This window comes from Protomyctophum bolini, assembly GCF_963924005.1.
Source record: "Protomyctophum bolini genome assembly, chromosome: 9".
Lineage (NCBI taxonomy): Eukaryota > Metazoa > Chordata > Actinopteri > Myctophiformes > Myctophidae > Protomyctophum > Protomyctophum bolini.
Genome location: NC_137870.1, coordinates 31,516,649 through 31,542,489, shown reverse-complemented (window position 1 = coordinate 31,542,489; position 25,841 = coordinate 31,516,649). Strand labels below are relative to the sequence as shown.

At 43.6% G+C, this 25,841-nt stretch overlaps 1 protein-coding gene across 1 annotated transcript in view; it reads left to right on the top strand.

Annotated features, from left to right (window-relative positions):
* robo1 (roundabout, axon guidance receptor, homolog 1) overlaps nucleotides 1-25,841 on the top strand; it is a 162,913-nt gene that overhangs the window by 5,706 nt on the left and 131,366 nt on the right. Inside the window, exon 2 of the mRNA XM_080771956.1 lies at nucleotides 15,507-15,833. Coding sequence (XP_080628082.1) covers nucleotides 15,507-15,833 — 327 coding nt within the window. The remainder of the gene's footprint in view (nucleotides 1-15,506; nucleotides 15,834-25,841) is intronic.

The following is a 25,841-nucleotide window of genomic DNA, read 5'->3' as shown; positions in this document are numbered from 1 at the left end:
GTTCTCATGGATAACGCATGTTGTTTTGACAGCTGATACAGAGAGAATTAGTCTTTGGGATAACCGCCTAATTAAACTGTAGGCTATAGTTCTTTCAGGGGTCTACTTGGTGTTGTAAACTCTAAGTACTGGACCCTCGTCTGGTTTGACAGACAGGTGGTGTGTGCAGGCTGGGTGGTGTGTGATAATCCGGTTGAAGTATTCCTTCTGTATGGCGACGGTGGGCCTGGGAGAACAATAACGCGACACGAGACAGTAACACGCTAAAGGTTCACAAAGTTTATTACACAAACAGGAACATATATAGTGCTGGATCATAATGACGTGACAACAAGATATCAGACATAATAACGTGCCTACTGCAGCAAGGCTGACCTTGCTGTCACCGAGATGTCTCTCGTAGCCTAATTATAAAGTATGCTACAGTTCAGGCAGTACACAATACATATCAAGTACACTGTGTACTACGTGTACTGTGGCTACGTATCAGTTGGCGAAATGCGAGTCCAGACTGAGTAGCGAGTGACAATTCAGAATCACAGAACGCAGTGATTCAGGCTGGAACCCAGGCTATCTACTTGGCCCCTTTTTCTCCTCCGCACCAAATCTTAGTCGTAATATGTAACCCTAACCCTAAGAGCTTGGATCTTCTATTTTGGCAGAATGTTTTCCTGTATTCATTGAATGTTTGCATTATGAGATGCCCTGCCTAGGGTTCATGTGAATAAATGGCATAGATATGTTAGAAGAAAGGTCTGACATCAACTCTGGCATGTTTGAAGATGGCAACCATCCATGTGATCAGATGACAAATACAAAACAAGACATTCTGCGGCAGATGCAAAAATAAAATACACAAGATAATCACATAATGATAAAATATCCCATATGTGAGTATTCTCTTCATGTGGGTTCACTGCTCATTTGAGTAGGCTAACGTCACTACACCATGATCATGAGAAAAAGGAGGGATGAATAAGGCCTGCCTTCTTCCCACCCTTGTCTTCACCCCTTGTCTTAACCCGCACACACGCACGCACGCACACACACACACACACACACACACACACACACACACACACACACACACACACACACACACACACACACACTGGTTTTGGCCCAGATTTTGAAACTTGCCTTTTTTGGGGTCGGTCACTGCAAAGCCTTTCATAGATAAAGCAAGGCGACATGCAGAAAGAGCCTATGGGGGACGGGACGGCCATGGGGAGGACGCATTGTGTCTCCTCAACAGGGCGATTGTAAGGCATGGAGGAGGGGAGAAAATCCACATGAAGGACTGAGGATGTGGGTGTGTGTGTGTGTGTGTGTGTGTGTGTGTGTGTGTGTGTGTGTGTGTGTGTGTGTGTGTGTGTGTGTGTGTGTGTGTGTGTGTGTGTGTGTGTGTGACTGTGTGTGCGTGCGTGTGTGAGGGGGGGGGGGGTACACACAAAGGCTGCCCCAGGGTGTGGAAGGGGCTGGAGGGGGAAGGACGAGGAGGGAGGACGAAGAGGAGGACGGAGCAGTCAAACATGCATGCGACACCAGCCAAGGGAATACTCTTGATGTGGGTGTCTGTGCTCACATTGCATGCAGTATATTCCCTCGTCTCTCATGGGTTAGAATGTGCTGATTAGAATTACGATGTTAGAGACTGTGAGGCAAGGACGTTGGTTTGTTCCTTCTATTTTTTGCGTATTTTTATTTTTTAAAGTGGACATCTGGGAAGGGAGGTGAGGTTCATTTCAAAAGTGCTGAGTAAATGAAAGATGACGGTCAGAGGTCTTACTATGGCGCTCTGGGGTTGGTTTGCTCTCTCGGTCCAGCCAACATCCTCATCCACGTATCCAAATTCTGCACACTCAGAGGCCCCCACAAGGCCTGCCTTGGGTGCAGCTTTTGCTGTTGTATGGAGAAGCTATAGTAGGCTACCATGATGAGGTGCTTTGCCTTGTACATTTAAAAAAGGCTCAGACCTCCCTCCCTCTCTCCTCTTTCATTTTGCCCAATGGGGGATACTGGCATTAAGGACAGTCTTTCTTCCCCCCAGTTCTCTCTCTCCCTCTCTCTCTCTCTCTCTCTCTCTCTCTCTCTCTCTCTCTCTCTCTCTCTCTATCTCTCCCTCTCTCCCTGTAACTCCCTCCCTCCCAGAGTTCAGGCCCTGGTGACCATTCTATTGCCCCCCTCACTGCAAGGCCTAGATACACTTTTGAAATGCTAAACCTTCCTTTGGTTATAATTGACAGGAGAAAATACTATTAAAGAGATTGTGAAGAATAGATTAAATTAGCAGTAAAAAGAGAGGCTGCTAATTAGTTGATTAATAGCCTTGGTCCCCCCCTCTTCTACATACATGCTAGTCGACATCAACAACCCTTGGATTGTCTCGAGAATTATTTCTCAAAAGTGTCTATTTTGTATTTTAATTTCATCAGCGACTTTATCAAAGTATGGTTCCTCTGGCCTTGTTCTGACACATACAGAGACTGATACAAAGCAGGAGGAGTGTGCTTTTTTATGCACAAGAGCTGGAAAACATAATTAACCAGAAGGTGACCTTGAAATTCACCACTGCTGGCCTGATATTGGGGGTAGCTCCTGCTACAGAGCCGTAACCATGGTGAGGAGACTTCAAAATACTGGGTAACTGTAAACACACTATTCACTCCGTGAAAGAATTTTCATGCCAGTGTCTGTTAATCCTTGCCTGCCATTTTGAAAACAGGTGGCATTTCTTAAAAAACCTAGCATCCATATGGCAACATGGCAACAGTTGTCATATTATGTAAGTTTTGAATGTAGAACAAGCAGTGTCTACATTTGTCACCATCTCAATCTTGAGAGGAGCAGGCACCAGAGCAATGTGCTAGGATTTCCACCTTTTCAAAGAGCTTTTCAACTGTACCACTCTTCTCTGTTAGCGTGTACTCTCCTGTTGTACTATACACTACTCTGCTGGGACCTCTCTCTCTCTCTCTCTCTCTCTCTCTGTCTGTCGCTCTCTCTCTCTCTCTCTCTCTTTTCATTCTCAAATGCAGTTTGGGTTTACAGTTCCTTTCTTTGAGACTTATGAGCAAAATGGATTTCCTGTTGTGCCTTGCTTTAGGTCAGTGGTTCCCAAACTGTGGTGTGTGCACCCCTTGTGGTGCGCGGGTGCCTTCTAGGGGGTGTGCGACATGTTGGTGCTATGGTTTTATTTTAAAGGTATTATCATATATGCAGAATAGTATATGCAGAATATAGCCTATACTGCATATACAGTATATGCCATATTCAGGTTCATATTTGTGGATAAATAGGAACTGTATGTCTCTATATAGCTTATACAATTTTGATTTCCATGTGGGGTGGTGTGTCAGCTAGGTCGGGAGGTAACAGGGCCAAAAGGTTTTGGGGTTTTAGGTAATACTCAGAAGCTTTTATATTTCAAAACTAGGGAAAGTGCACCAGTGCTGCAGCCTGCAACATATCCTTGGCTTGAGAAACCATCACTGCTGTTCTACCTAACTTGTATGATTTAAATCTTTTCTTGACTGTGTTCATCCCAGCTCATTACATACACTAATCAGAGCTTGCCGTTCACCTCTCCCTCAACCTCCATCCTTAGCCCTAATGATAATGATGGGCACCCTTGGGACATGTTGAAGTGCATTTGGCCATGCCAGACATTCCTCTGTCCTCTCGGATCCTGAATAGCCATTGCTCAAGTTATTTCAAAGCATTTGCTTCATTCTTTGATGTTGATTGGGCTGAGCTCATGTGTCCTTCATCCGATTTTGCTGTTGCAAATATGGATGACCTCTCTGGTAGAGATTCATTGGCTGTATTTAGCAAGTCTGATGGCAGTGGTCGCACACCATGATATAATAATATTCTAGAAGACTATAGCCTGTGTTAGTGCTGCAGAACTGATTTTACTCGTATTATTGAGATATTTTTATGATGTATTAATGAGAGGTTTAATCATATTCGTTTATGATGACTAGTGTCTATGTGTTTTACCCGAGTTGTGAATAAGATAAATCTCTGGATTATTAGTGAAAGTATCCCCAAAAGGATTTGCCATATCTAAAACTGTTTTAAAGTCATAATACAGAATATATTTATATGAATAAAACATTTTAACTGTATGGTAGAATTACTAGAGTAACTAGTAGTAGTATACTGTAACTAGCTCCTGCGGCTGCAGTGGTTGGATGTGGTCTCCCTGCTCTTCCATTGAGAAATGTAGACCCTGGTGTCGTGTAGAACACCTTTTGGTTGACCCAAAAGGCCAATATCTACAGTACCGTGGCCAAATTTGGCTCAGTGGTATGTTTGCATCGTTTGACACAATCCTGGTGAGGACACAAACATTTCGGATTACAGCATTAAAACGTGTTGCGTCACATGTTGGTATTAATTACAATTTCTGATATATTTTTTGTTGCTCTGAACTTACACAGACTTCGCTCTACCACCCTTTGCGTGTCTGGCTCTAGTCTAGGGGAAACGTGGGCTTGTGTGAATGTGTTTACAGTAGATGTCTCACAGCGTTTCAAAGGGAGACAGAGCTGACAGGTGGGATGCAAGGAACAGGGAAACAATTATGATGAATTCCTTTTCAGTTAAAGCCTGCAAAGATTTGAGCACTTGGCTGGACACACTGGACCTGGACAGTTAGCATGTGTGCTTAAGAAGACAGGACATGCTAAGTGGGTGCTGGAGCATAGACTTGAGTTATGTGAAGTCGTCTGGAGCAGGAAATTTCTTTTTAATGCCAGACTGGGCACACACTCACTCCTGTGGACGTCTAGAAAGGGCCTTTTGGCAGACTTTGCCCCTTCATTAATTTTGACCAAATATTTACTGTGCATCGCATGGCATGCCTTATGTCCCTTTTTTCCAGACCAGGTTTTAAAGAGTTTGGGGAGAATTGCGTTCCATTTGGCTGGACTCAATCCATGCCCCACTCAGCAGGCTTCTGTGGATCGTGTCTATTTGGGTTTTGCCACAGGAGGAACTGGCTCCACTAAGTCTTAACCTACAGCATGCCTCAGGGAACCAGCTTAGAAAAATACCTCACAAACACAGTTACAGTTTTCAATGTTCCCCATACATACTGTACATGCACATACACATGTCTGCATGCATACTACACGCACTGACGTGTGCTATGCCAAACACTTACCCTTTCAACCTCTTGGCACCAATATAAATGGTTCTTCCCTCGAACATTACTATTGTATCCTTGACCGAATGCTGTAACTGAAATTCCCTTTCAACACCCAGCTGTCTGAGATTTGTTTCAGAATGTGTTTGGCCGAACATTTAGAAGAGCCTATAAGCTGTTAAGGTCATCCGCTCAGTAGACAGAAACGGTAACATAACACTGCGAACAGTAGGCCCCTATCAGCCTCTGCAATCTACTAAATAACATTTAAAAGGCATTAGGATTTCTTTGGCCACGGACGTCCTGATTCACTTTGCCAGCTCTTTCAGAGCAGTTCATTTTCTTGGCACCGAGCCCAAATGCCATATTCTCTGTGGTAGCTCTTTGCCAGCTGAGCATGCTGATCATGTACCCCTCACACACCATCCACCCTAGTCCCTCCTCCCTCCTCTTTTCCCCTGCACCTATAGCAACTCCGTCTTGGCCAGTCATAGTAAAATAAATACCGTCTGCAACCAACTACTACAGACGCTGGAGTCTTAACTCAAATAAATTGTATTTTCAATGAAGCTGAAGCTGCTAACACCCCTCCTCTGCAACATGATGCATAATTTAGAGTGCAGGATAAAATCTGAATATGTCCAATTCACTTGACTTTTCTAATTCATGCCTTAAGCAATATATTTGTTTTTCAAAGTGCTACACAATTTGTAGTGTTGAAATAAAGCTTTATGAATCCTCTGAGCATTCTTCAAGCAGCCATTTGCGGAAGCAGAATTCACCACTGAGACTAAAGCTGTCCCCGGTTGGGAAATAAATGTACCAGCATATTCAATTACCCCTTACTTCTACTCTCCTGCTGCTGCAAGCTGCTTTGATGTATCTCCGGGATCACACTGGTCAGACCTCATTAAAAATTGGCAATGCTGGAAAACAAAAACAAGAAGTAATTGCCCACTTGTGCACGCTCTCATGCTTCTCTCTTGTAACAGTAACACTGCCCTGCTTCCAAAGCAAGACTGCACTACAGTACATACAGTATCTTTCTTATGGAGGGTAGCCCTCCACCTGGACGTCAAATTAATTAAAGCTCGGTTCCAAGGCTCTTCACTACTGGCCGAATGAACGCTGGAATGCCCAATTCCCAGTTCTCTAAGGAAAGAAAGGGACTCTATTCTTGTGGGGCCATATGGTCAATATACTTGGTGATCATAAATGTGGATTATGCATGTAGACTGTTGATGATTGACAGGCACAGGCAGGCACGCTGTTGACAGACAGACAGACAGAGAAATAGATTAATACATGTCATGAACATACATAGACAGATATATGCAAACAGACCTCTGCATCCCACTTTCTCTGTTGAGCCCATCTGCTTATGTTCCTCAGCCATTTTGACAGACTGCTTTCTGGAACAAGCCTCTGTCCTACCAACGATTTCCTCCTCGTCTCAGTGAATAATACGTATAAACATGTTCTTGTTCAGTATTTTGTGTGTGTGTGTGTGTGTGTGTGTGTGTGTGTGTGTGTCGTACCCAGACAGCAGAGAGCTCTAGGATTCAGAGCAGCAGTCATACCCAGACAGCAGAGAGCTCTAGGACTCAGAGCAGCAGTCGTACCCAGACAGCAGAGAGCTCTAGGATTCAGAGCAGCAGTCGTACCCAGACAGCAGAGAGCTCTAGGATTCAGTCATTCAGAGTAGCAGTCGTACCCAGACAGCAGAGAGCTTTAGGACTCAGAGCAGCAGTTGTACCAGCATTGGTGAGCGCACTTCATGGTGCGCTCTGCTTGCGAACAAGTAGGCCTACTTGTGTGCAAGGCGCAAGTTGACATGATAGTGCATCTCCCAAGCTTCTGTTAAAAATCCAGTTGTGTAGTGTTAAGTATTTATCTGTTTATTTATTATCGGCTCCTTTTGTTCTTCTTGAACAACCTGTCTTGATTCACGTAATTTAAAATGTGTTTACACTTTATTTGCTGTATTCCTGAGTAATTCAGCCTGCTGAATAAGTATCACTCATCTATGGAATCGGAGGTGACTTAGGAGGTGCTTCATGAGCGTTGCCATGCATTTTATCATTCCCAGTGTCTTCCATATGGATAAAGCCTGCATAGAATAAGCCTGGAGCACAGAGAGAAATACTGCTGCTATTGTCTTAGCTCCAGATGGGGGCCCCAGAACAGGATGGGCTCCACTATCCCAAAGGAGCACTCCGCTGGGCTGTCTCACTCCCGCCCTGCCCTCCGTCGCCAGGGGAGATCCGTGGATGGGTTTCCCAGCTGACAGATCCAGTAGCTGGGTCCGGTGCTCCGGGCCTCATGGCCTCCGCTGGGTCCTCTCCTGATGAGTGATTGTGACTATGCCACAGCCCTGGAGCAGACACTGGCACCCTTTGCCCTTTAGCAAGGCAGCGAGGGTCGCTTACTTATCAGCAGATTAGTCATCAGGGAATTGTATAATGAAGAATAAAAAATAAAGGGTCACATGAAAATGCTAATCATTTGATAATAATAATGGATCACATGTTGAGAGCTTGGAGATCTGCTGGCGAATGTTCGCAACAGTATAGTATGTGGTTAATGTGCTGAGACAAACGTCTAAATGTGGCGCCATGAAAACAACATGGACGTTTCGGTTCACAATACGTCATGGTTTCTTTCATTTGGGATAGTAATAAGAATATTAATAAAAAATATATCTGTAGTGGAGCGTCATTAGCGGTGTCTATGGGCATGAAATAGACATGTTTCACTCCAATATCAAAGGATGCATTGTAATCTTCATAAGCACCTAGACCTAGTTTCCATCACAACAATTACTACACTTGAATCAAATAAACCTCACTTCTTCCATTGTTTATTTGCAGTGTTCGGTTACAGAGTTGCATACTGTAGTAGGTACAGTACTACCCCTTAGGTAAAGCCTTTAATGTTTCCTTTATTAAAAAAAAATAAAGCACAGATTTAGACACAGGCAATATTACTTGGCAACCGATATCTCTTCTCAAGTGCTGCTTCGGTATCAGCGTAGTAACTGGACCCCACTCTGTTTGGTAAACGGAGACAAAGAGATGAGGAAAGAAAGAGACCCATAAAGATATCAATCACCCCCCGCGTCCACCTCCTCCTTCCTCAGTCTCCCCGTACACACTCACACTCAGGGCTCTAATCCTGCCTCTTAGGAGTGTAAGTGATAGCCTTGTGTAACATTAAAAACAGGCCTGATCTGATGCAACTGGCAGAGTCATCCTGCATGCAGTGCATTCCATGGTGGGATTCTGACGTTGAAATGCTGCGAGATTCAGTTTCACTTTCCTGCAAATGTCATCCGATCAGCCGGATTACACTACCTGCCCTTTCCTCTCTTGCACTCTCTGTTGCAATACTTCATACCGCTGATTATCCCAGCGTTTAGTTTTTCATCTCTTCATCTTTCATGTGATTATTCGTCATATTCAATGTGAATCAATCAAAAAGAAATCTACAGGCAGTCACATCTGGCTGTAGGCCAAATTTCCCCCAGGGGATAATAAAGTATATACTGTAACATCTGGCTGCAGATATCATTATTGATTATTTTTACCCTGTTTGATCCCTTATTTTGAAGACCGTATTTTCTATTTGTTTGAATTTGTTTTAACCTTCTGCCTGTTTGTGGCAGAATGCTCTTGAAAACTCTAAATGACTTTCAGCTTAAATAAAAGATAATTCATTGATATTATCAAAGCAGGGAACCATTTCTAATGCATGTAGAATATTATTTTTATTGGCTAGTGCTGTCCCGAGCAAGCATGACTCCAGTTTCCGCCTGGCTACCCAAGGGACACACCCCTTGCTCTTATCTCTGCCATAAATCCCTCTAAAGTCCCCTAATCACAGATTAATGGGCCTGCCGATAGGGAGTGCCCTACCGTGCTCCGATGGCCTTATCGCATCCCCAATTAATTCCATATCGCCATAGCTCAGCCGGAGGTGGGACGTAAGATGTTTGAGCTCTGTTGCATTTAAAGTTTCATCAGTTTTTTGTTTTGTTGTTTCTTTGCTAGATTTATACTGTAAGGCGTGAGCATCTTTATCGTGGGAATTATGCTGCTGCATCTTTCATAATATGGTTGTTGCATGCAATCAAAGCTGGATCATTAAGTTCTATAGTGAGCATCGGTCTGGATGACCTCACACTGTGAAGTTGTTTAATCGTTTGAGGAAGTAGACACGCTATCCTGTCTCCCTGCCTCAGGGGACCTAAGTGACACAGATCTAAATTGCCTCACTGTCCTTCTCCGTGAGTTCTGTGGGATGGAGGGCAGGTGGCTGGCTCCTCTTCCTCTTCCACTGTCAATAAATCAGCGGTGAAAGTGACAGAGGCACATTTCCATATGAAGCCAATTTTAAGCTACTGGAGCACATCTTACTGAAGCAGAGTCCTTTTTTATTTCTGTTTATTTGCCTGCCTGCATGCCTTTCTTATTTCTTCCCTCTCTCTGGCCATGCACAGTATCTCTTTGTCTGTCTGTCTGTCTCTTTCTCTATCCTACTCCTCATCTCATCTTTCTTTATTTTTCTATCTGACGGAATTGTAATGTTTGCTTTGTTTGCTTTGGGGGTACATACTGTAGGTTAGAAATGCATAGGGCCATGGTGTTGGGCTAAGGGCACCATGAAATGTTGACCCAGTCCGTCCCTTGCCTGTCCTGAGGCTCCTCAGCGTCTTCCGTAACAAGGTATATCTTTGGTTCCCTAGGTTTAGTTTAGTTGGATCGATGGGTGCCTCTCAGACATGTACCCTAACCCTATGACTCCATAGTACCGCAGAGATGCAGCGTTGTGTTATTGATTAGGTGGTGAAAGACCACTGGTTTACTCACAGTCATTGTAACAGTGGCTGTGGTTTCACCTCATGAAATCTGCTCGTGCATTTGGACTGCCTCCGTCATTATATTACACATTTGCATGATAGCTATCAGTCTGCCTGCTATGCATATTATTTACAATCAGATTAGAGCTTTATAGACATACATACAGTAGACTGGGCTAGAACAGAATATAGAGTTGCATTACATCAAGTCATGGTACATGACTGTGAAAAATCAAGTTTAGACCCCAAGACATACACAGATCAATATGGAGCTGCTTGCTGTAATCCACATTACTGATCCGACTACTGATACGAATGACTGCAGAATGACCTTGATTTCATCAGAACCACCATAATTCCGTAAATGATTTGACACAGCATAGCAGCAAGTTGCCTAGAGTTGTAACTTGGTAGTGTGCTTATCTCAATGGTACACAGTGTTGCTGCAGAGAGAGAGATGAGCTTTTAGAAGTGAGAGAGTAAGACACTTTGCAAAGAATCACAGGTTTTCTAATTGCCTCCACAGTGAGCAGAGGCTCCGTCCATCTTGGTTTGACTCTAGTCTACAGTGTGTGTGTGTGAGAGAGAGTGAGAGACCATGAGAGAAAAGAAAGACACTCCAGCGACCGAGAGGGCTAAAGGAGGAGAAACTTGCCTCAGGCACCAATCGATCAGATCCGCACAGTAGAATTCCCAGCTTCCCTTTGGTGAGGCTGTGGATTGCATTAGCTCATCTCATATTCTCTGTCTGCTGGGAGGGGGGAGGCACAACAACAGCGGAGAGGGCAGAGGAGAGCGAGAAAGACTTTGAAATAAAGGGAGGTTACACAACTTGTGGGAGAGTGAGAAAGAGACAAGAGAGTTTCCTTGTTTAGTAGTACCAGTGAGCTCCTCATTCTCTCGTGTTTCTGGAGGTACAGTATGATGCGGGGAGGGAAGCAGGTTTGCAGGTCTCTTGATGGTACACACCTGTCGAAGAGGCATGAGAAAGTGAGTGCCATGACGCAAGAGTAATATAATCCCTGGAATTTACTGCATGGGGTTGTACATCACGTGCACACACACACACACACACACGCACACACACACACACACACACAGTGTATTTAATCAATATTTCCTATCTCTTACATGTGTACTATACTTTATATTTTAATGCTACACAAACATCCATCTACTCTGACAAAACAATCTTTCATATACCCATTCAGGTTCACAAGTAAATAGACTATAATATTTATATAGTGCTTTTCTAGTCTTTCAGAACCTTCAAAGCGCTATTTCACACTGACCCATTCACATTCACAAGCATCCAGCATATAGCTATCCACCTCGGAGGGTCAATCAGGCCAATCAGAAGCAGGCTGGGCGTTACCATGTCTATGCTCGGATGTAGAATAGAATCACGCTTAGCCACAAGTTCCAACACTCTTTTATTCAAAATTAGTTTTTAAGTAGTTACCGGCCAGGCAGCAGAACATCTTATTGAATTTAGCACTTTCTTCCTCTCTGCCTCATGTGGAATCAGCTACAGTAAACAACAGCCAGTGATCCAGCAGTGCTGCACAGTTCTCCTCAGTCCTCAGAGTGGGCTGCATCTAAATAGTTAACGGTTCCGCCGTAAAAGTGTAAGGCTGCAGACCGATCCAAATTAGAGAGGCGCTGGCTAAGTCAGTGGGGAGCAGATGGAGCAGATAGTGGCGGAGCTCTTCAAAGACCTCTTTAATAAAACATATTAGAGCATGTTTTCTGGTGAGGGGTGGCTGTGGTGCAGCAGCAAGGCAGTGGTGGTGGTAGGGGTTTGGGCGTGTAATGAGCTCCGCTTTGACCAAAGGGCTGAGAATTCTTAGCATAGTCTGTAGAATGATCAAAGATCGACTATGGGAGCATGCTACAAATCTCTGCTGTCGGGCAGAACCCACCTACCGGTAAATCCAAAAATGTAAATTTTTCAGGAAAATGAAAAAACAATATATACATTTTTCAGAAAATGAAGAAAACCATATATTTTTAAAAACAAAGCAATACTGCCTCATCAAAGTTAGTATTGTGATGTAGTATATTGTCAGATTTGTCATTATTGTCATACGCGTCATTATATTATCACCACTTTACCCGAATCCAGCTCAAGTGGAGTTAAGAGGTTTTCTCCACCATTTTCCATCATTGATAAGAACTGCTGACAATGGTTCTCCAAGCTCGCAATGCATCGCAACATGTGAAAGAATGCCATATGCTTCATAACACTGCTTATATAGGCCTAAAATAATATTAAAGCAGGGCTTTCAATATTACAATAACTTCTGCAAAGAGGGATTCACAGAGACAGAGTTGCAGTTTTAGTAGAACAACTGAAATGCTGTATGAACTAATTTCTTGTCACATTGCTCCCCTTAGAAAACATTAGACATAGATTTTAGAAATATATTTCAAGAAAAATTGTCAGCACAACTTGGCAATAATGCTGTGAGTCATATTCAATGGAGTAAAAACATGTCAGACCACTGGTATGTTCCTTTACGTTAAAGGGATTTTGCTCAAATAAACTAGCGGTGCTTTTATATTAACATAGGAAGTTTAAACTGGCAGGATGATGGGAAGTTCATTGGAAAAATGGGTCTGAAATTGAGCACCCAAAATGATCAAATATTTTCCCCAAATGTACTGCAAAATGTAATCCAGATGTAAGTTGGAGAAACAGTATTTGCAATGATTATTTGCTTTAAAGCTAAATGAACTGCAGTTGCACGTTCTTTCACAAAATACCTCATATAGCCCTGACGAACATTTTCTAAATGTATGCACCCCTCACTTTGAGCACAGAGCACCTTATGAGCATATAAAATAAATACTATTGTCTTAGTCTATGTCTAATGAGTATTCCTTAATATTTTATGCAGTCTTTCTGCCAGCTTCCCTTTGTTTTTGAGACCACCACACCTGCAGTCAACCTTGAACAAAGGACGAAGAAGGCCGCAGCATTTGACACATTTTACTCAATTCAGTTTCGTACCGGTCCTTCAAAAACTAAACGTATAGGCGAGTTGTAGTGCCCAGTGTACTACAGTGCTGTCTGGAAGGACTCTTACAAAACAATCTGTATGATCTGTTATATTTATTGTAATATTAGGTCACATATCCAGAAACTAAGTCATCCATGAATGATAAATTAACACATTGTTGTCTAGTATCAGTAAGCCAGGCATCTCTGTCTGTAAGTGTAATATATAAATGTTTGTAAAGGAGGGACTGAAAATAATTGGGCCTGATGAGCTTGATGTCCTATATTGTGGTATTGGATTAACTATGTTTTATTGGCTGCTCTCCCCATTTGCATTGAAGTGATTAATCTTGCCACAGAGCTGTCTCTAATTATGCTGACTTTCCCTCAAATCTGTGGCGGGCACAGAAAGCTGCACTCTCAGCACCAGATTTTCATGGATATGGGGGATGGGCAAAGGGCATTGAAATGAAGCAGTGTGGCCAAGTCCATGGGACGCTGGGCAAATTAATTGTCGGCCTGTGCTTCCAATTAGGCCCAGCTCCCTTTAATTGGTGCTGAATGGGCTCCAAAGGCCTATGCTGTGAGATATGGCATGCAAGATCGAACACAAGCACGCACACGCGTGCTTGTGCAGGCACTCACAATACGTTCATATCCACTGTGTTCCATCCTTGAGGAATTAACAACAGGAAGCTAATTTGCATGTAAATCAGTTGTGATAACCACAGTTGACTGGTCTGGGAGCAGCACTAATGACCTGAGATAGCTTCACAGTGTTAACCCCCATGGCATTGTTGTTGGCTCTTCTATCTTCCTTGTATAATCGATGGCTTTCGGCTCATGCTTCTACAGCACCACAAAGCAATAGGATAATGTGTATCTACTGTATATTACAGCCCTTTCTTTAGTCGTGATTTTTGAGGGGCGCTAGCCCCTCCTGTGCCCAGCTTTCTGGGTTTGTGTAAACACAGCATAGGCTTGTGATTGGCTGATCACCCCATAGCGATGATTTGATTGGCTGAGCAAAGTACATAATTATTGAAGATAAAAGTGAGGGCAGAAAAGTGAGGACGCAAATTGTGATTGGCCTAATTATTATTATTCTAATATAGCACCGTCTTGAAATCACTGACATGTACAGTTGCCGAATGACCATGCTGGATTTGATGACATGTTTTGGGTGATTTAATTTGGATACAGTATACCTACGGAGTTTATCTCCATCTCATACTGAGCAGCACACATGCACACTGTATGTTTCTGAACCAATCACAGCGACCCATCCCTTCAGGCTATGGGACAGTAGCAGACATCAGACATGTCAGGGCTGTCACGACTATGACATTTTACTAAACGATTTATTGTCCTTGACCTTCACATAATTGCGATTAACGATTTAATTGCGTTTTTGTTGTTGGAACATTGGAACATTATGAATATAAATTACATTTGTTTGGCTTTTAGGTCTTCGTACACAAAAGGCGCACAGGGCAGATATGACAAACAACTTAGATAGTTTAATAACTTTATACTTAAAAAAACCCCATAGTGGAAATAGCCAATCTACAAGCTCAAACCGCGTCACATCGTGACCATGAACAATTTTGAGCTTGTAGCTCTGCTATTTTCACTATTTTTGAAAATATATGAAAATGTTTCAACATGGAAATGATTATGACGATTATGCAAAAAAGAATCAGGATTATCTCAAATTCTTGCGATTAGACGATTGCCGGTATCTAATAATTGTGACAGTCCTTCATGCCATTACTTTTCAGTTCCATGAGGTTAGTATTTACTGTAGTATCAAGTTTCACAATGCGACTGTGGTGACCTGACACTTAACATTTCAGATCACACATTTCAGATTTCACAGAACACTGAATGACTGAAATCTGTTCAGAATTACACGCAGGATCTTACCAAAATTGCAGCTTGGGAGCGTGACGCACACACATTGCCGTGTATTAGGCTAACATTATAATGTCATGTTTGTCCTAGTGATGACATCATGTCACATTACTTTTCAATGTGTTCAATGTGTTCACTGTCCAAAGATTTGTCTCCTGTCTACTCTGGTTGCAATGTGATGATGTAATGACAGTCACACTATATTATGTCCCGGACCCTTCCCCCCATTGCCCTGTGCCTGTTCATAGTCACGCACAACCCCCAAAACAATCATCAAATGCCTCAGACAGAGAGAGAGAGAGATGTAGAGTGGTAGAGTGGTTTTTCTGCTCTTTGATCTGTGATATGTCACATTGCTGGGGCATATTGCCTTATACTGTACTTCATACATCAAGGAAGTCCATTGCCATTCAATGCCATGGTTAGTTACAGGGCTGTAATCATGTTGTTGAGTATATTAAATACACACAGAGGTTATGATAACACTCCAACGGCAATATCTAAATATGTTTTTAGATGTACTCCTTGCATGTGAAACCTGAGTGATTCACACCTTTTCTTTCACTCTCCTCTCTTTCTAGGATCCCGTCTGCGCCAGGAGGACTCCCCACCCCGGATTGTGGAGCACCCCTCTGACCTGATCGTGTCCAAAGGGGAGCCCGCCACGCTCAACTGCAAGGCGGAGGGTCGACCCACCCCTACGGTAGAGTGGTACAAGGACGGAGAGCGTGTGGAAACGGACCGAGACAACCCTCGCTCCCAGCGCATGCTGCTGCCTAGCGGTTCCCTCTTCTTCCTACGCATCGTCCATGGACGACGGAGCAAACCGGACGAGGGGTCTTACGTTTGTGTCGCCCGCAACTACCTGGGAGAGGCAGTGAGCCACAACGCCTCGCTGGAAGTAGCCAGTAAGTGTTGCATGTGTTCGGTCTATTCTGATTTCCTCTTTGGCCTCCAGGATGGGTGTGAGTGGAAAAGTTTAGGTTTAGTGTTGCTGGATAGCAGGCTCCAGTTTCCTCCTGTGTTCCTAGCTTGAATGTGCTCATTGAGTTGGATAATCTCTCAGGAGATGGGCAGGATGTGTTTGGCCCACTGGTCTCCATAGGCCTGGGGAGCCTTGGGGGAGAAGTGGCCTGATCATTCCAGGGTGAATGCTCCTCTAAAGGGCCCTTGGTAGGTGGTCAGGACCTACAATGGGAACAAAGCTCTTTCTGTTTTGGTCCCAGTTCTTCTGTTTGTCAGGGAGATAGATATGAGATTTTATATACAAACCAGTAGTAACAGAGTAACGGAGTTGCTCTTTATTGCCTGTTACATCCACTTAATGACAGGCTTACTTTGAGTGTCAAGTGGAATGATTTAGCTTAGGGTTGACAGGTATGCTTTATGCATATTTTGAACATAGTACAGTAGGTATATGGCTTATTAAGACGGGAAAAAAACCTTTTTATACGGTGCCGTGTGTTGACAAATTTGTTCTCATGATTCCTTAAAGGCTGCTTTGGTTGGTGAGGTCAGCTCTTTAGACACATTATCTTTGTGCGCTCATGACTGGCTGAGAGTGAAGGCTGAGGAGGGGAGCTCAGATATCAACCACTCCTTTAGCATGCCCAGAGGCTGTCACCAAGCCGCTCATTGTAATCTAATCAAGATGGAGAAAGAAAGAACGTGTGTGTGTGTGTGTGTGTGTGTGTGTGTGTGTGTGTGTGTGTGTGTGTGTGTGTGTGTGTGTGTGTGTGTGTGTGTGTGTGTGTGTGTGTGCGCGCATTGGCGTGTGCGTCTGTGTGAGAAAGGAGTTTGGGGGGTCTAGCACTAGCCTTTCATGGGACTGGTCTTGTGTGAATGTATAGATCAGATCAAATCAAATCAAATCAATTTCGAATGAAATGAGATGTGTGCTTAAGGGGGGATTTATATTTAGTTGCACGCTATTGTACGTCACGCACCAAAAATAGCCTATCTTCAAGCTCACAACGTGTCACAGTGCGAAGCGTTGTGAGCTTGTAGATTGGCTATTTTCCCGGTGCGCAGCAGGGCGTGCATTGCATTTTCCAACATAGTCATACAAGTGCAGAGCATCTGGAAACACTGCACTCCGCAAGCCAAGTGCTCAATGATATTTTAGATATTTACAGCCTTTGATGTCTGCTAGGTGAAGAGTTGAGTGTAAATTAAAGATCTTTGATAGGTTAATAATTATAAGATGGAATTAGATTGGGTTTTTTTTTATGGTTGCATCTGCACAGAGCTCCTGCCCTTTGAAATGAAAGAGAGTAAGAGACATTCATGTGGGGATCATACAGATGAGCTGAGATGCAGCCATGCGGTTCATGATGCTAGTTAAGATGGTGTACGGTCCTCATACATCCTCCTCTTAGATCTAATTCTAACACCAAGTCAGACTCTGCTGCCTGGTGCCTTACATTTTGCACTCATTATGTTCCAAACCGAAATAGATTTAAATAAAATGAAAATAAAAAGTCAAAGAAAGAAAGAGAAACCATGTGCTTGGCACACGATACTGTACAACTTTCCATAGGTCAAAAAAATGCTAAAAATATTTCTCCCAGAAGCGGATGATATAGGGGTGTTTATTTCAGAGGTGGGTTTTTCAAGTAGAAAAGCAAGCGACTTGGCGAGAGCTTGGCGTGGGCTAGAGTAGAGAGAGCGCCATTGGCTTGGGCTCAGAGTTGGACTGCTTGTTATTCTGCATAAGGTTCAAATAGACCCATAATGACAAGCCACTGCACTCCAGACCTCTCTCTCTTTCTCTCTTTCTTTGGGTCTCTCACTCCCCACTCTCCGGGCTCATGCTCCACTACATATAATTATGTTGTCAGAGCAACCAAGATGGAACCCTGCCGTAGAAAAGGAAGCCAGCAAACAGAAAAAGAAAGCTCTGAGATTTTTTATACGGTCTCCTTTAAACTCTGGGGTAAAGGAACTACTATTCTGGATTGTTTGCTAAAGACGCCAGTCAATGTTATATTCTCTCAAAATGAAACAGAAAACTACAGATGATTGACCGTGTCCAACAGTGGGTTCAGGGTATAACCAGGCTTTTAATTTCCAATGAAACTCCAGTGAAGGAAGTCATGGTTTAGCTCTGTTTACTTTGCCTGGCTCTACTAGACCTGTAAGATTTCCCGTTAAAAGCTAAAAACACAGCTTTTGGAGCGGTTATTCTTGGAGTGTGGCTTTTACAATTTTCTTGCTCACCAGCGATTGTAAACATAATCCAAGTTTCAACAAGTCCTGTTTAGTCAGGCTAGGAGAGCTAACCCAGTTTGTTTGGTTTATCATTAACCACATGTACAGTAGGCCTACAGACCACAATCACATCTCAGCCTCTCAACCCATATCTTGGGATAATGCATTTACCATGAATCCTGTATTTGAATGCCTTGTGTTGTGTAGTATGCAAGCAGGATTAAGATAGGATTTTCCCCTTCTTGTGTTAGTGTTTTCTTTAGAGATGGAGACATCAAATAATGAGGTTGCTTTGGGCAAACATAATGGAAGTCTATTACGAAGAGTATAATAGAGGCATAGTCTTGTGTTTTTTTAGGAAAGATTTTGTGGTTGTGTTTAAGCAAACTAGTGCTACTAGGAGTATGTGATAGAACTTTATATTTGTGATTCAAACACTAGAAGACCAACTTGTTAAAAAGTGACTGCAAAACCTTATCAAACTGTGTATACAAACTCGAAGTTCTTCTTTTCAGGATTTTGAGTACAGCATTTGGGTGGACAAAATGCACTCTTCTAGGAAACTGTCCATATAGCCTGCCTACTTACTGCTAACTGCTTGCATGGGTGCTAATCTAGGTCATGCCATTCCGTAACGCCTCTCTTCTCTCTGAGTGCATTTCAAATGTAAGCAATATAAAAGCTTTGAATTGCTGTACTTAACATTGGATATGTCTCCTTTAGCACTATTTTACTGCAACTTATAACTTTGGCATGATTCACCTTTGATTTTAGCCTGCTGGCCAAGCATTCAAATATTAGCGTACAATGTGGCACCCCTTACCCCATACCTGCTATTCATTGCCACAACCCACATGTACACTACAGTATGTGCTATCGCTCAATGATATAAGTAGTTTCCTCTTAGCCATAGCTCTACATGGGATCCTCAGAGGTTCTATGAATAGCTTGTGTCCCTTTTGCTGGATGAGGAGATTGTGAGGCGAGGTAATGGATGGCACACTGCTCTACTTGAGCAGGAGATAACCCTGGGGCCTGCTGTCTGGTGGCCTGGCTGACTGCACAGTGCTGACCGCACTGTCTTGGCTGCAGGCCTCACATCTAACTGGCCCCACTCTCCAGGGGAGAGCGCTCACTCAGCGCTCGCTAGCTGCAGAAGCCATGGGATGTTTACTTAAACAATATGGGCCACTGCAAATAACTCTATTCCGCCAAATGTTTTGCAGAATTTCACTCATCATAAATGCTCCCCCGAAAAAACCTTGCGAGTCACAATCACTTTGGCCAACGTTATGTCAGCATCCATCTGAGTGGGATGGGGGTTGTAAGGGGGAGGGGGGGTTGAGAGAGGGAGGATTCAGCCTAACGGACTTGAGGCCATGCCTGAGGGTCATCTGCAGAGCGGAGGACAGTTGGCAGGCATGCGCCAATCTGAAGCCAGTATGGCCACCTCCCACTGTTCCAAGCACCCGCCTGGGCTCTCTCACAGGAAATCCCTTGTACTACATCTGTTGGTTCTCAAAGACTCTGGGTTTTTAGCTGGTCCCTTCCTCTAACCCCCACAGCGCCAAAACTCACCCCCTCCCCAGCTCCCCTCCACACATATGAAACTGCCGTCTGTCTTACTCTTTTAAATGTGTCTCTCCATCCATGCCTCACTCCCCCTGTCATCTACGCCCACTCCCCCTGTCAACCTTCATTCTCTGTCCTTTGTGTCCTCTGCTATCTGATATAGTGTGGCAGCTTTTGCGTTGGTCTTTTTTATATTTAGAAAGTCTCTCTCTCTCTCTCTCTCTCTCTCTCTCTCTCTCTCTCTCTCTCTCTCTCTCTATGTCACACTGTTGTTTCACCTTCCTTCCTTTTCCCCTTTGACTGGGCAATGATGAAAGTTTCAAAGAAATAAGGAAACGGATGGAGAGGTGCTAGAATGGAATTAGCGAGAGAGAGAGAGAGAGAGAGAGAGAGAGAGAGAGAGAGAGAGAGAGAGAGAGGAAAAGAAAGGAAAGGAAAGGAAAGAGTAAGGAAAGAGTAAGAGAAGAATATAGGAAAGAGCCAGAGCGGTGGTGGAGAGAACCAGGACAGCTGATCTCAGTGGTCGTAAAAGTACTTAGGTAAAAGTATATTTAATGTAGAAGTTCTAAATTTACTTGAGTAAAATTTAAAAAGTATTGGTATCAAAATGTAATTAAAGTACCAAAGGTAAAAGTAATCATCATGCAGAATGTCCCATTTCAAAACTTCAAATTTAGAAAAAGAAAATAGCAGATCTTCAAGCTCACAATCGTGACACATTGTGAGCTTGTAGATATAAAATATATGGCTGAAGTGGTTAATGCATGATTTGCAATAATACTCAAAATCTACAAAGTAATTAACTAGTAACTATAATGTCAAATAATTGCAGTGGAGTAAAAGTGCAATGTTTGCCTCTGAGATGTAGTGTAGAGTAGAGAGGTACTGAAAATCGGAAATACTCCAGTAAAGTAAAAATACCTCAACATGAAGTAATTTATTAAGTACCTAAGTAGAGTACTTGGTTACTCTCTACCACTGGCCTATCCCCAGCAGCAGAAGCAGTGCTGGCGAGCTGCCAGGGGACTGGAGGCAGAGTGTGTTACTGCTCTGTGGCAGTTATTTGTCTCAGGGAGGTTCAGAGCAAATTGGTGCAAACGGCACAGCCAGGGTCTGCTCCCCGAGTCAACATGCAGCTGAGCCATGGGCTCTACACCACAAGACCTTGCTGGCCGCCACTCCAATTTGTTTCATGTTGGAATGCTAAAACCTTCTACAGTTATAAAAGCCGGCATTTTAGCGTTTTCATTATGATTTCTTGTGCCTACAAATCCTACACCATGTCTTCACCCTGATATGAAAGCTCTCTGTCTTATGGGCACATGAGAATGGGCCCATTCCCATGGGCCCATCCCATCCCTGGGATGTAGGCTACATTGTACAATGGGCTTTAAGACATTTTATATTCTATGAAATTCTGTTTTCCATTTGACTTACTTGTTCTTCATGGTTGCTGGGTGTGGGTTGTTGTTTGGGGCTATTTCAGTCAAATATCCTTAATCCTGAAATTACATGGGAAACTACACAGACTACTGTCTAATTACTATCCCTCTAGCGCTAAACTGTCATCTCAATGTCTGCGAGATATGGGGAGCACCTGCATTTCAATTAGTCTTCTATCAATCCATATACAGTACATGCAAAGTGAGATTTCTTATCATGCATACTGATTATGGTCTGTTGAACTGAGCCTATTTTGCACTTCAGGGTTTTTACATTAAATCAATGCAGCCCGTATAATTAAACTTGCTTCATCTATTTGTTGTGTGTGTGGTCGCTCGAAACCTAGTACAGTATATGCCAGAGGATTCCCGTCGTACATAACAAGTGTGCGTTACCTCCTTTAACCACTTTAACCCTGGTATTCCTATTTCATTGAAGAATTTTAACACATTTTAGACAATAGCGGATCTAACTCTCCAACGCGTTGTGAGCTTGTCACCTTGTGATGCATTCTGAGGTTATCTTTTAAATGATTTTGAAATTCTTTGAGGTTCAGTGGTTAACATGCAGTGCTTGCTGCCGGCTAGAATGCATTACTTCATTCATGTAGACTTCATTTCCATAATCATATATCAGTTACTATATTGGCCACGCTAATTGACCCAGAATGTACTTCGTACTCCTTGCTGTCACAGCAGTGTGTGTGTGTGTGTGTGTGTGTGTGCGTGTGCGTGTGCGTGTGCGTGTGTGTGTGTGTGTGTGTGTGTGTGTGTGTGTGCGCGTGTGCGTGTGTGCTGTCCCTTTCATGATGTGTCAAATGTCATGCTGATAGTGGGTTTTTTAGAGCATGGTTAACACACATGTATGCACGCCCACGCACACACACACACACACACACACACACACACACACACACACACACACAACTAATGCAGCTAGTCAGGCGTGACACAGGGGTAACAGCCTGCCTACATGGGACTGGGCTGCAAGGTAACAGGGATAAGTGTCAGAGCTTTAACAGGGTACTGTAGAGACCTTGTGGAGAAAACTCGACACAGGGCTTGGATAGCATAGAAACAGAAAGACCAGCTTGGTCGGAGAAAGGGAGGATGATGTGGATGAATGGATTGATCTAAGAACGAAGTCTTCACTACAGCAAGAAAGGGTGAGGCCTTTATTCTCTATTCCTCTGTATGAGTGTGTCAATCCATCACAGTGTGCACTGTGCACAACTGCACACCATTTTGACAGTGTTTAGTGCAGTGTAGCCTGAGCTAACGCTAGACCTTTCTGGCCTAGATGGGAGGGTCGCGGCTCAGATTTGCGCACACCCTGATTGTGATTGGTTCACCGATCTGTCAGTCAGCCCCGGTCTCTCCTCCCCCCCCCCCCCCAGTGCAGCACTGTTATTGTGTCGACCAGAAGCAGAAACCACTGGTTGCTGGAGTATACCATTCTAACGGACTGTCAAAGTTATTTCCACAGAGTCGGCACACGTTGGGTTTTTTCTTAGACGGTGTGGTGGGTTATTCAGCCATTCTCCTCATTTTCCTCGCATAGCCTCGTTTGAACTGGTAATGATTTCCTCATGGTGTTATTTTGAGGGGTGCACACCGCTCAGAGCCCTGAGGGGTGCACACCGCTCAGAGCCCTGACGTCACATCATTTGGAACGACACCTACACGGAAGGGTGGACTCCCACTTTTAGGCCAGTGCAGCCCATGCGTAAATCCAGGCTTTCATTTTTCGCACAGACGAAATGAAAGCCTGGGTACTACACTGTGCACAACTGCACATCATTTTGGTGGACAGTGTTTAGTGCAGTGTAATGTAATGTAACAAATTGACACAAATGGGTACATTTTTGCACTCTCAAAGCTAAATGATTGAGGGTGTTAGTTAGATGTAGAGCCTGTGTCATGTTAAGGGCCATTTTTACACTGGTTGAAGGGTCAGGTGTACTGTAGAGATATGGGCCAAAGCTCACGCCACATGCCACATACCTCTGACAGCCTGCCAGGCCGGTGAAGAGATGCCCATGTCCTCTATCTATATAGTAGAAAGGAAACAGCTCCTTTTTTAAAGATATTATTTTTGTGGCTTTCACCTTTATTTTATTTTATTTTATTTTATAGAGGGATAGGTATGCAGTAGGTTGACAGGAAGTGGGGAGACAGATGGGGGGTGACACGCAGTAAAGGCCGTGGGGAATTGGGCTCAGCACACTGCCAGACTGGATTAGCAGCCACGGTGCCCAGACGGCTACGCCAGCCACCCGGGCCAGCTCTATCCTTCTTTATCTATCCCTTTGCCATGCTCTCTCAGTTAAAACGGGACCATAGATGGAACAGTTTGCGAGTGAAGCACGAAACGCCAGATAACGTACACGTACAGTAATAGACAAATGAACATTTCCTGTATTTCATTGTTCTCTTTTTCTGCTCCGTAGAAGAAATGTCCATTACCAGTAACCTCTGTCTTATCAGAGGGACAAGGGTGGCGTTAGGGGATAAACAGCACTGTAAAACAATAAACGATCAGCTAAGGTGCTATAATAGCCTTTAAAAAGATACCCTGGGTTGCTTTTGACATATATCTTGGGGCAGAATAAAAAGTGGTTTAAATGTGCAAGATCTAGATTGAGTATAGGATGATTCAGGCAACTATCCTTTTCTCCATATGTAAGAAATTAATTAATGTTTTAACACAGCAGCGTATTCTGACTCAAAAAGTCTATTTAATTTCCTTTTTTTACCTGACTTTTTTTTATAAGTCTATCCTCCTTCACAGAATGACATTGCACTGGTATCTAGGGATGTAATTTTAAGAGCCATGTTAATGTACAGCCTTTTCGCTGTGGGCCCATCCCTGAGCCTCTCGCGTCACATCCCAGCCTCTGGTCTCCACGGTGACTGTCACTATGTAATCCTTGCCTCTGGCTACGGTACAGAGGAGGATCATGGGTAGGATGGTCCCAGGAAAGTGTGTGCGTATGACATTAACATCATGAAGCACTGGCCAGGGGCAGATAAGATACTGCATGTGTGCTCTTGAGTCCAACGGCCTCATACTGCCGTTCACAAAAAAGCAGAGTCCTTCATTTTCTGTGTGTGTGTGTGTGTGTGTGTGTGTGTGTGTGTGTGTGTGTGTGTGTGTGTGTGTGTGTGTGTGTGTGTGTGTGTGTGTGTGTGTGTGTGTGTGTGTGTGTGTGTGTGTGTGTGTGTGTGTGTGTGTGTGTGTGTGTGTGTGTGTGTGTGTGTGTGTGTGTGTGTGTGTGTGTGTGTGTGTGTGTGTGTGTGTGTGTGTGTGTGTGTGTGTGTGTGTGTGTGTGTGTGTGCGTGCGTGCGTGCGTGCGTGTGTGCGTGCGTGCGTGCGTGCGTGAGTCAGTGTGTACTTGGTATGCATAACTTTATCACTGTGTTTTCATTCATTCGTTTCCGCTTGTGTTTTAGGTGTGTCTGTCCTTGGCAGTGCTCCATATGATAAATGTTCTTGATTGTAAGCAGGGTGTGAGTGTGTGTGTGTGTGAGTCTGATGTTGGCTCTAATCTCTGCTTCTCCTTTGGAGGGCTGGGTATTACTGTTGTTGTGGAGTGTAATTCCCTCATGGTATGGGTTTTTCCTCTGGCAATAGGGGCATAGACGTGCATGCGTGCGTGCGTGCATGCGTGCAAGTACTGTACATGTGAAAATGTGTGTGTGTTTGTGTTCTAGTACGCATGCATTTATTTTGTTGTCTGGTCATATGACGCCGTTCTGCTCTGTGAAAGTAGCCCTGTTATTAAACCTGGGTTAAGCCCTCACTTGGAACATTCATTCAGGCTCCTCGATCCGAGACGATGGGGTTAGAGGAGATTAACGGCTTGCGAGACTGGAACTTCACCCAATCTTTCAAAAAATGTAAAGATTTACACAATGTGTAACTCAAGGTGAATTTGCACTGATCTTATGATACCTGTGCTGCCCCCCTCACTGTTTACTCCCAGGACTAATATAAATCAGGACTAGAAAGAAAAGCAGGTGCGCTTCCTCTGGACACTGCCCTTGGTTAAGGCAGTGGGTGCTCAGCTTTAAATATAACTTACAGTAACTCATAAACCAACAAAGTGGAAAAAGCGGCACTCCAAAATGAGAACACTGACACGTTTCGGCAACAGCCTTCTTCAGAGCCGATTAAAACCGTCTTACTGCCGGGGAATTTTTCAGAATAAAGTGCCAAGCAGATGGGCAGATTTTACTCTGAAAAGCCCCGCCTTCCATTTCCCCCCAAAACCGGGAGGTGAATTCTTCCATTACTACATCGCGCTACCTCATCTGATGTCTCTCTAGAAGCGTCAATATTCCAAACAAGATGCTTGGTTAAGTCAGAAATGATGATCAAAACCATGGAGAGTGCCGTAGATTTAGAGTAAATAGACAGTTTTGTCGGCCTGTAAACAAGGAAGTGAATGATGTGCATGGCCGATCCTGGTTTTGCCAAGCAAAGAATTCTGTCAGAAGCAGTTCAAGGTTGGAATTTTAGAATTAGAATTTTAGAATTATAGAATATTCCGCCACAAGCAGTAAATGTGTAAAAAGACTACACGGAATGACTAATAAGAAGCTACTACTGTATGTGTATGTCTGCTGATAGCTGTTCATCTTAATGCATAGAGCATACTGCAACTGTTCACCAGTAAAAGTCCTCTAATA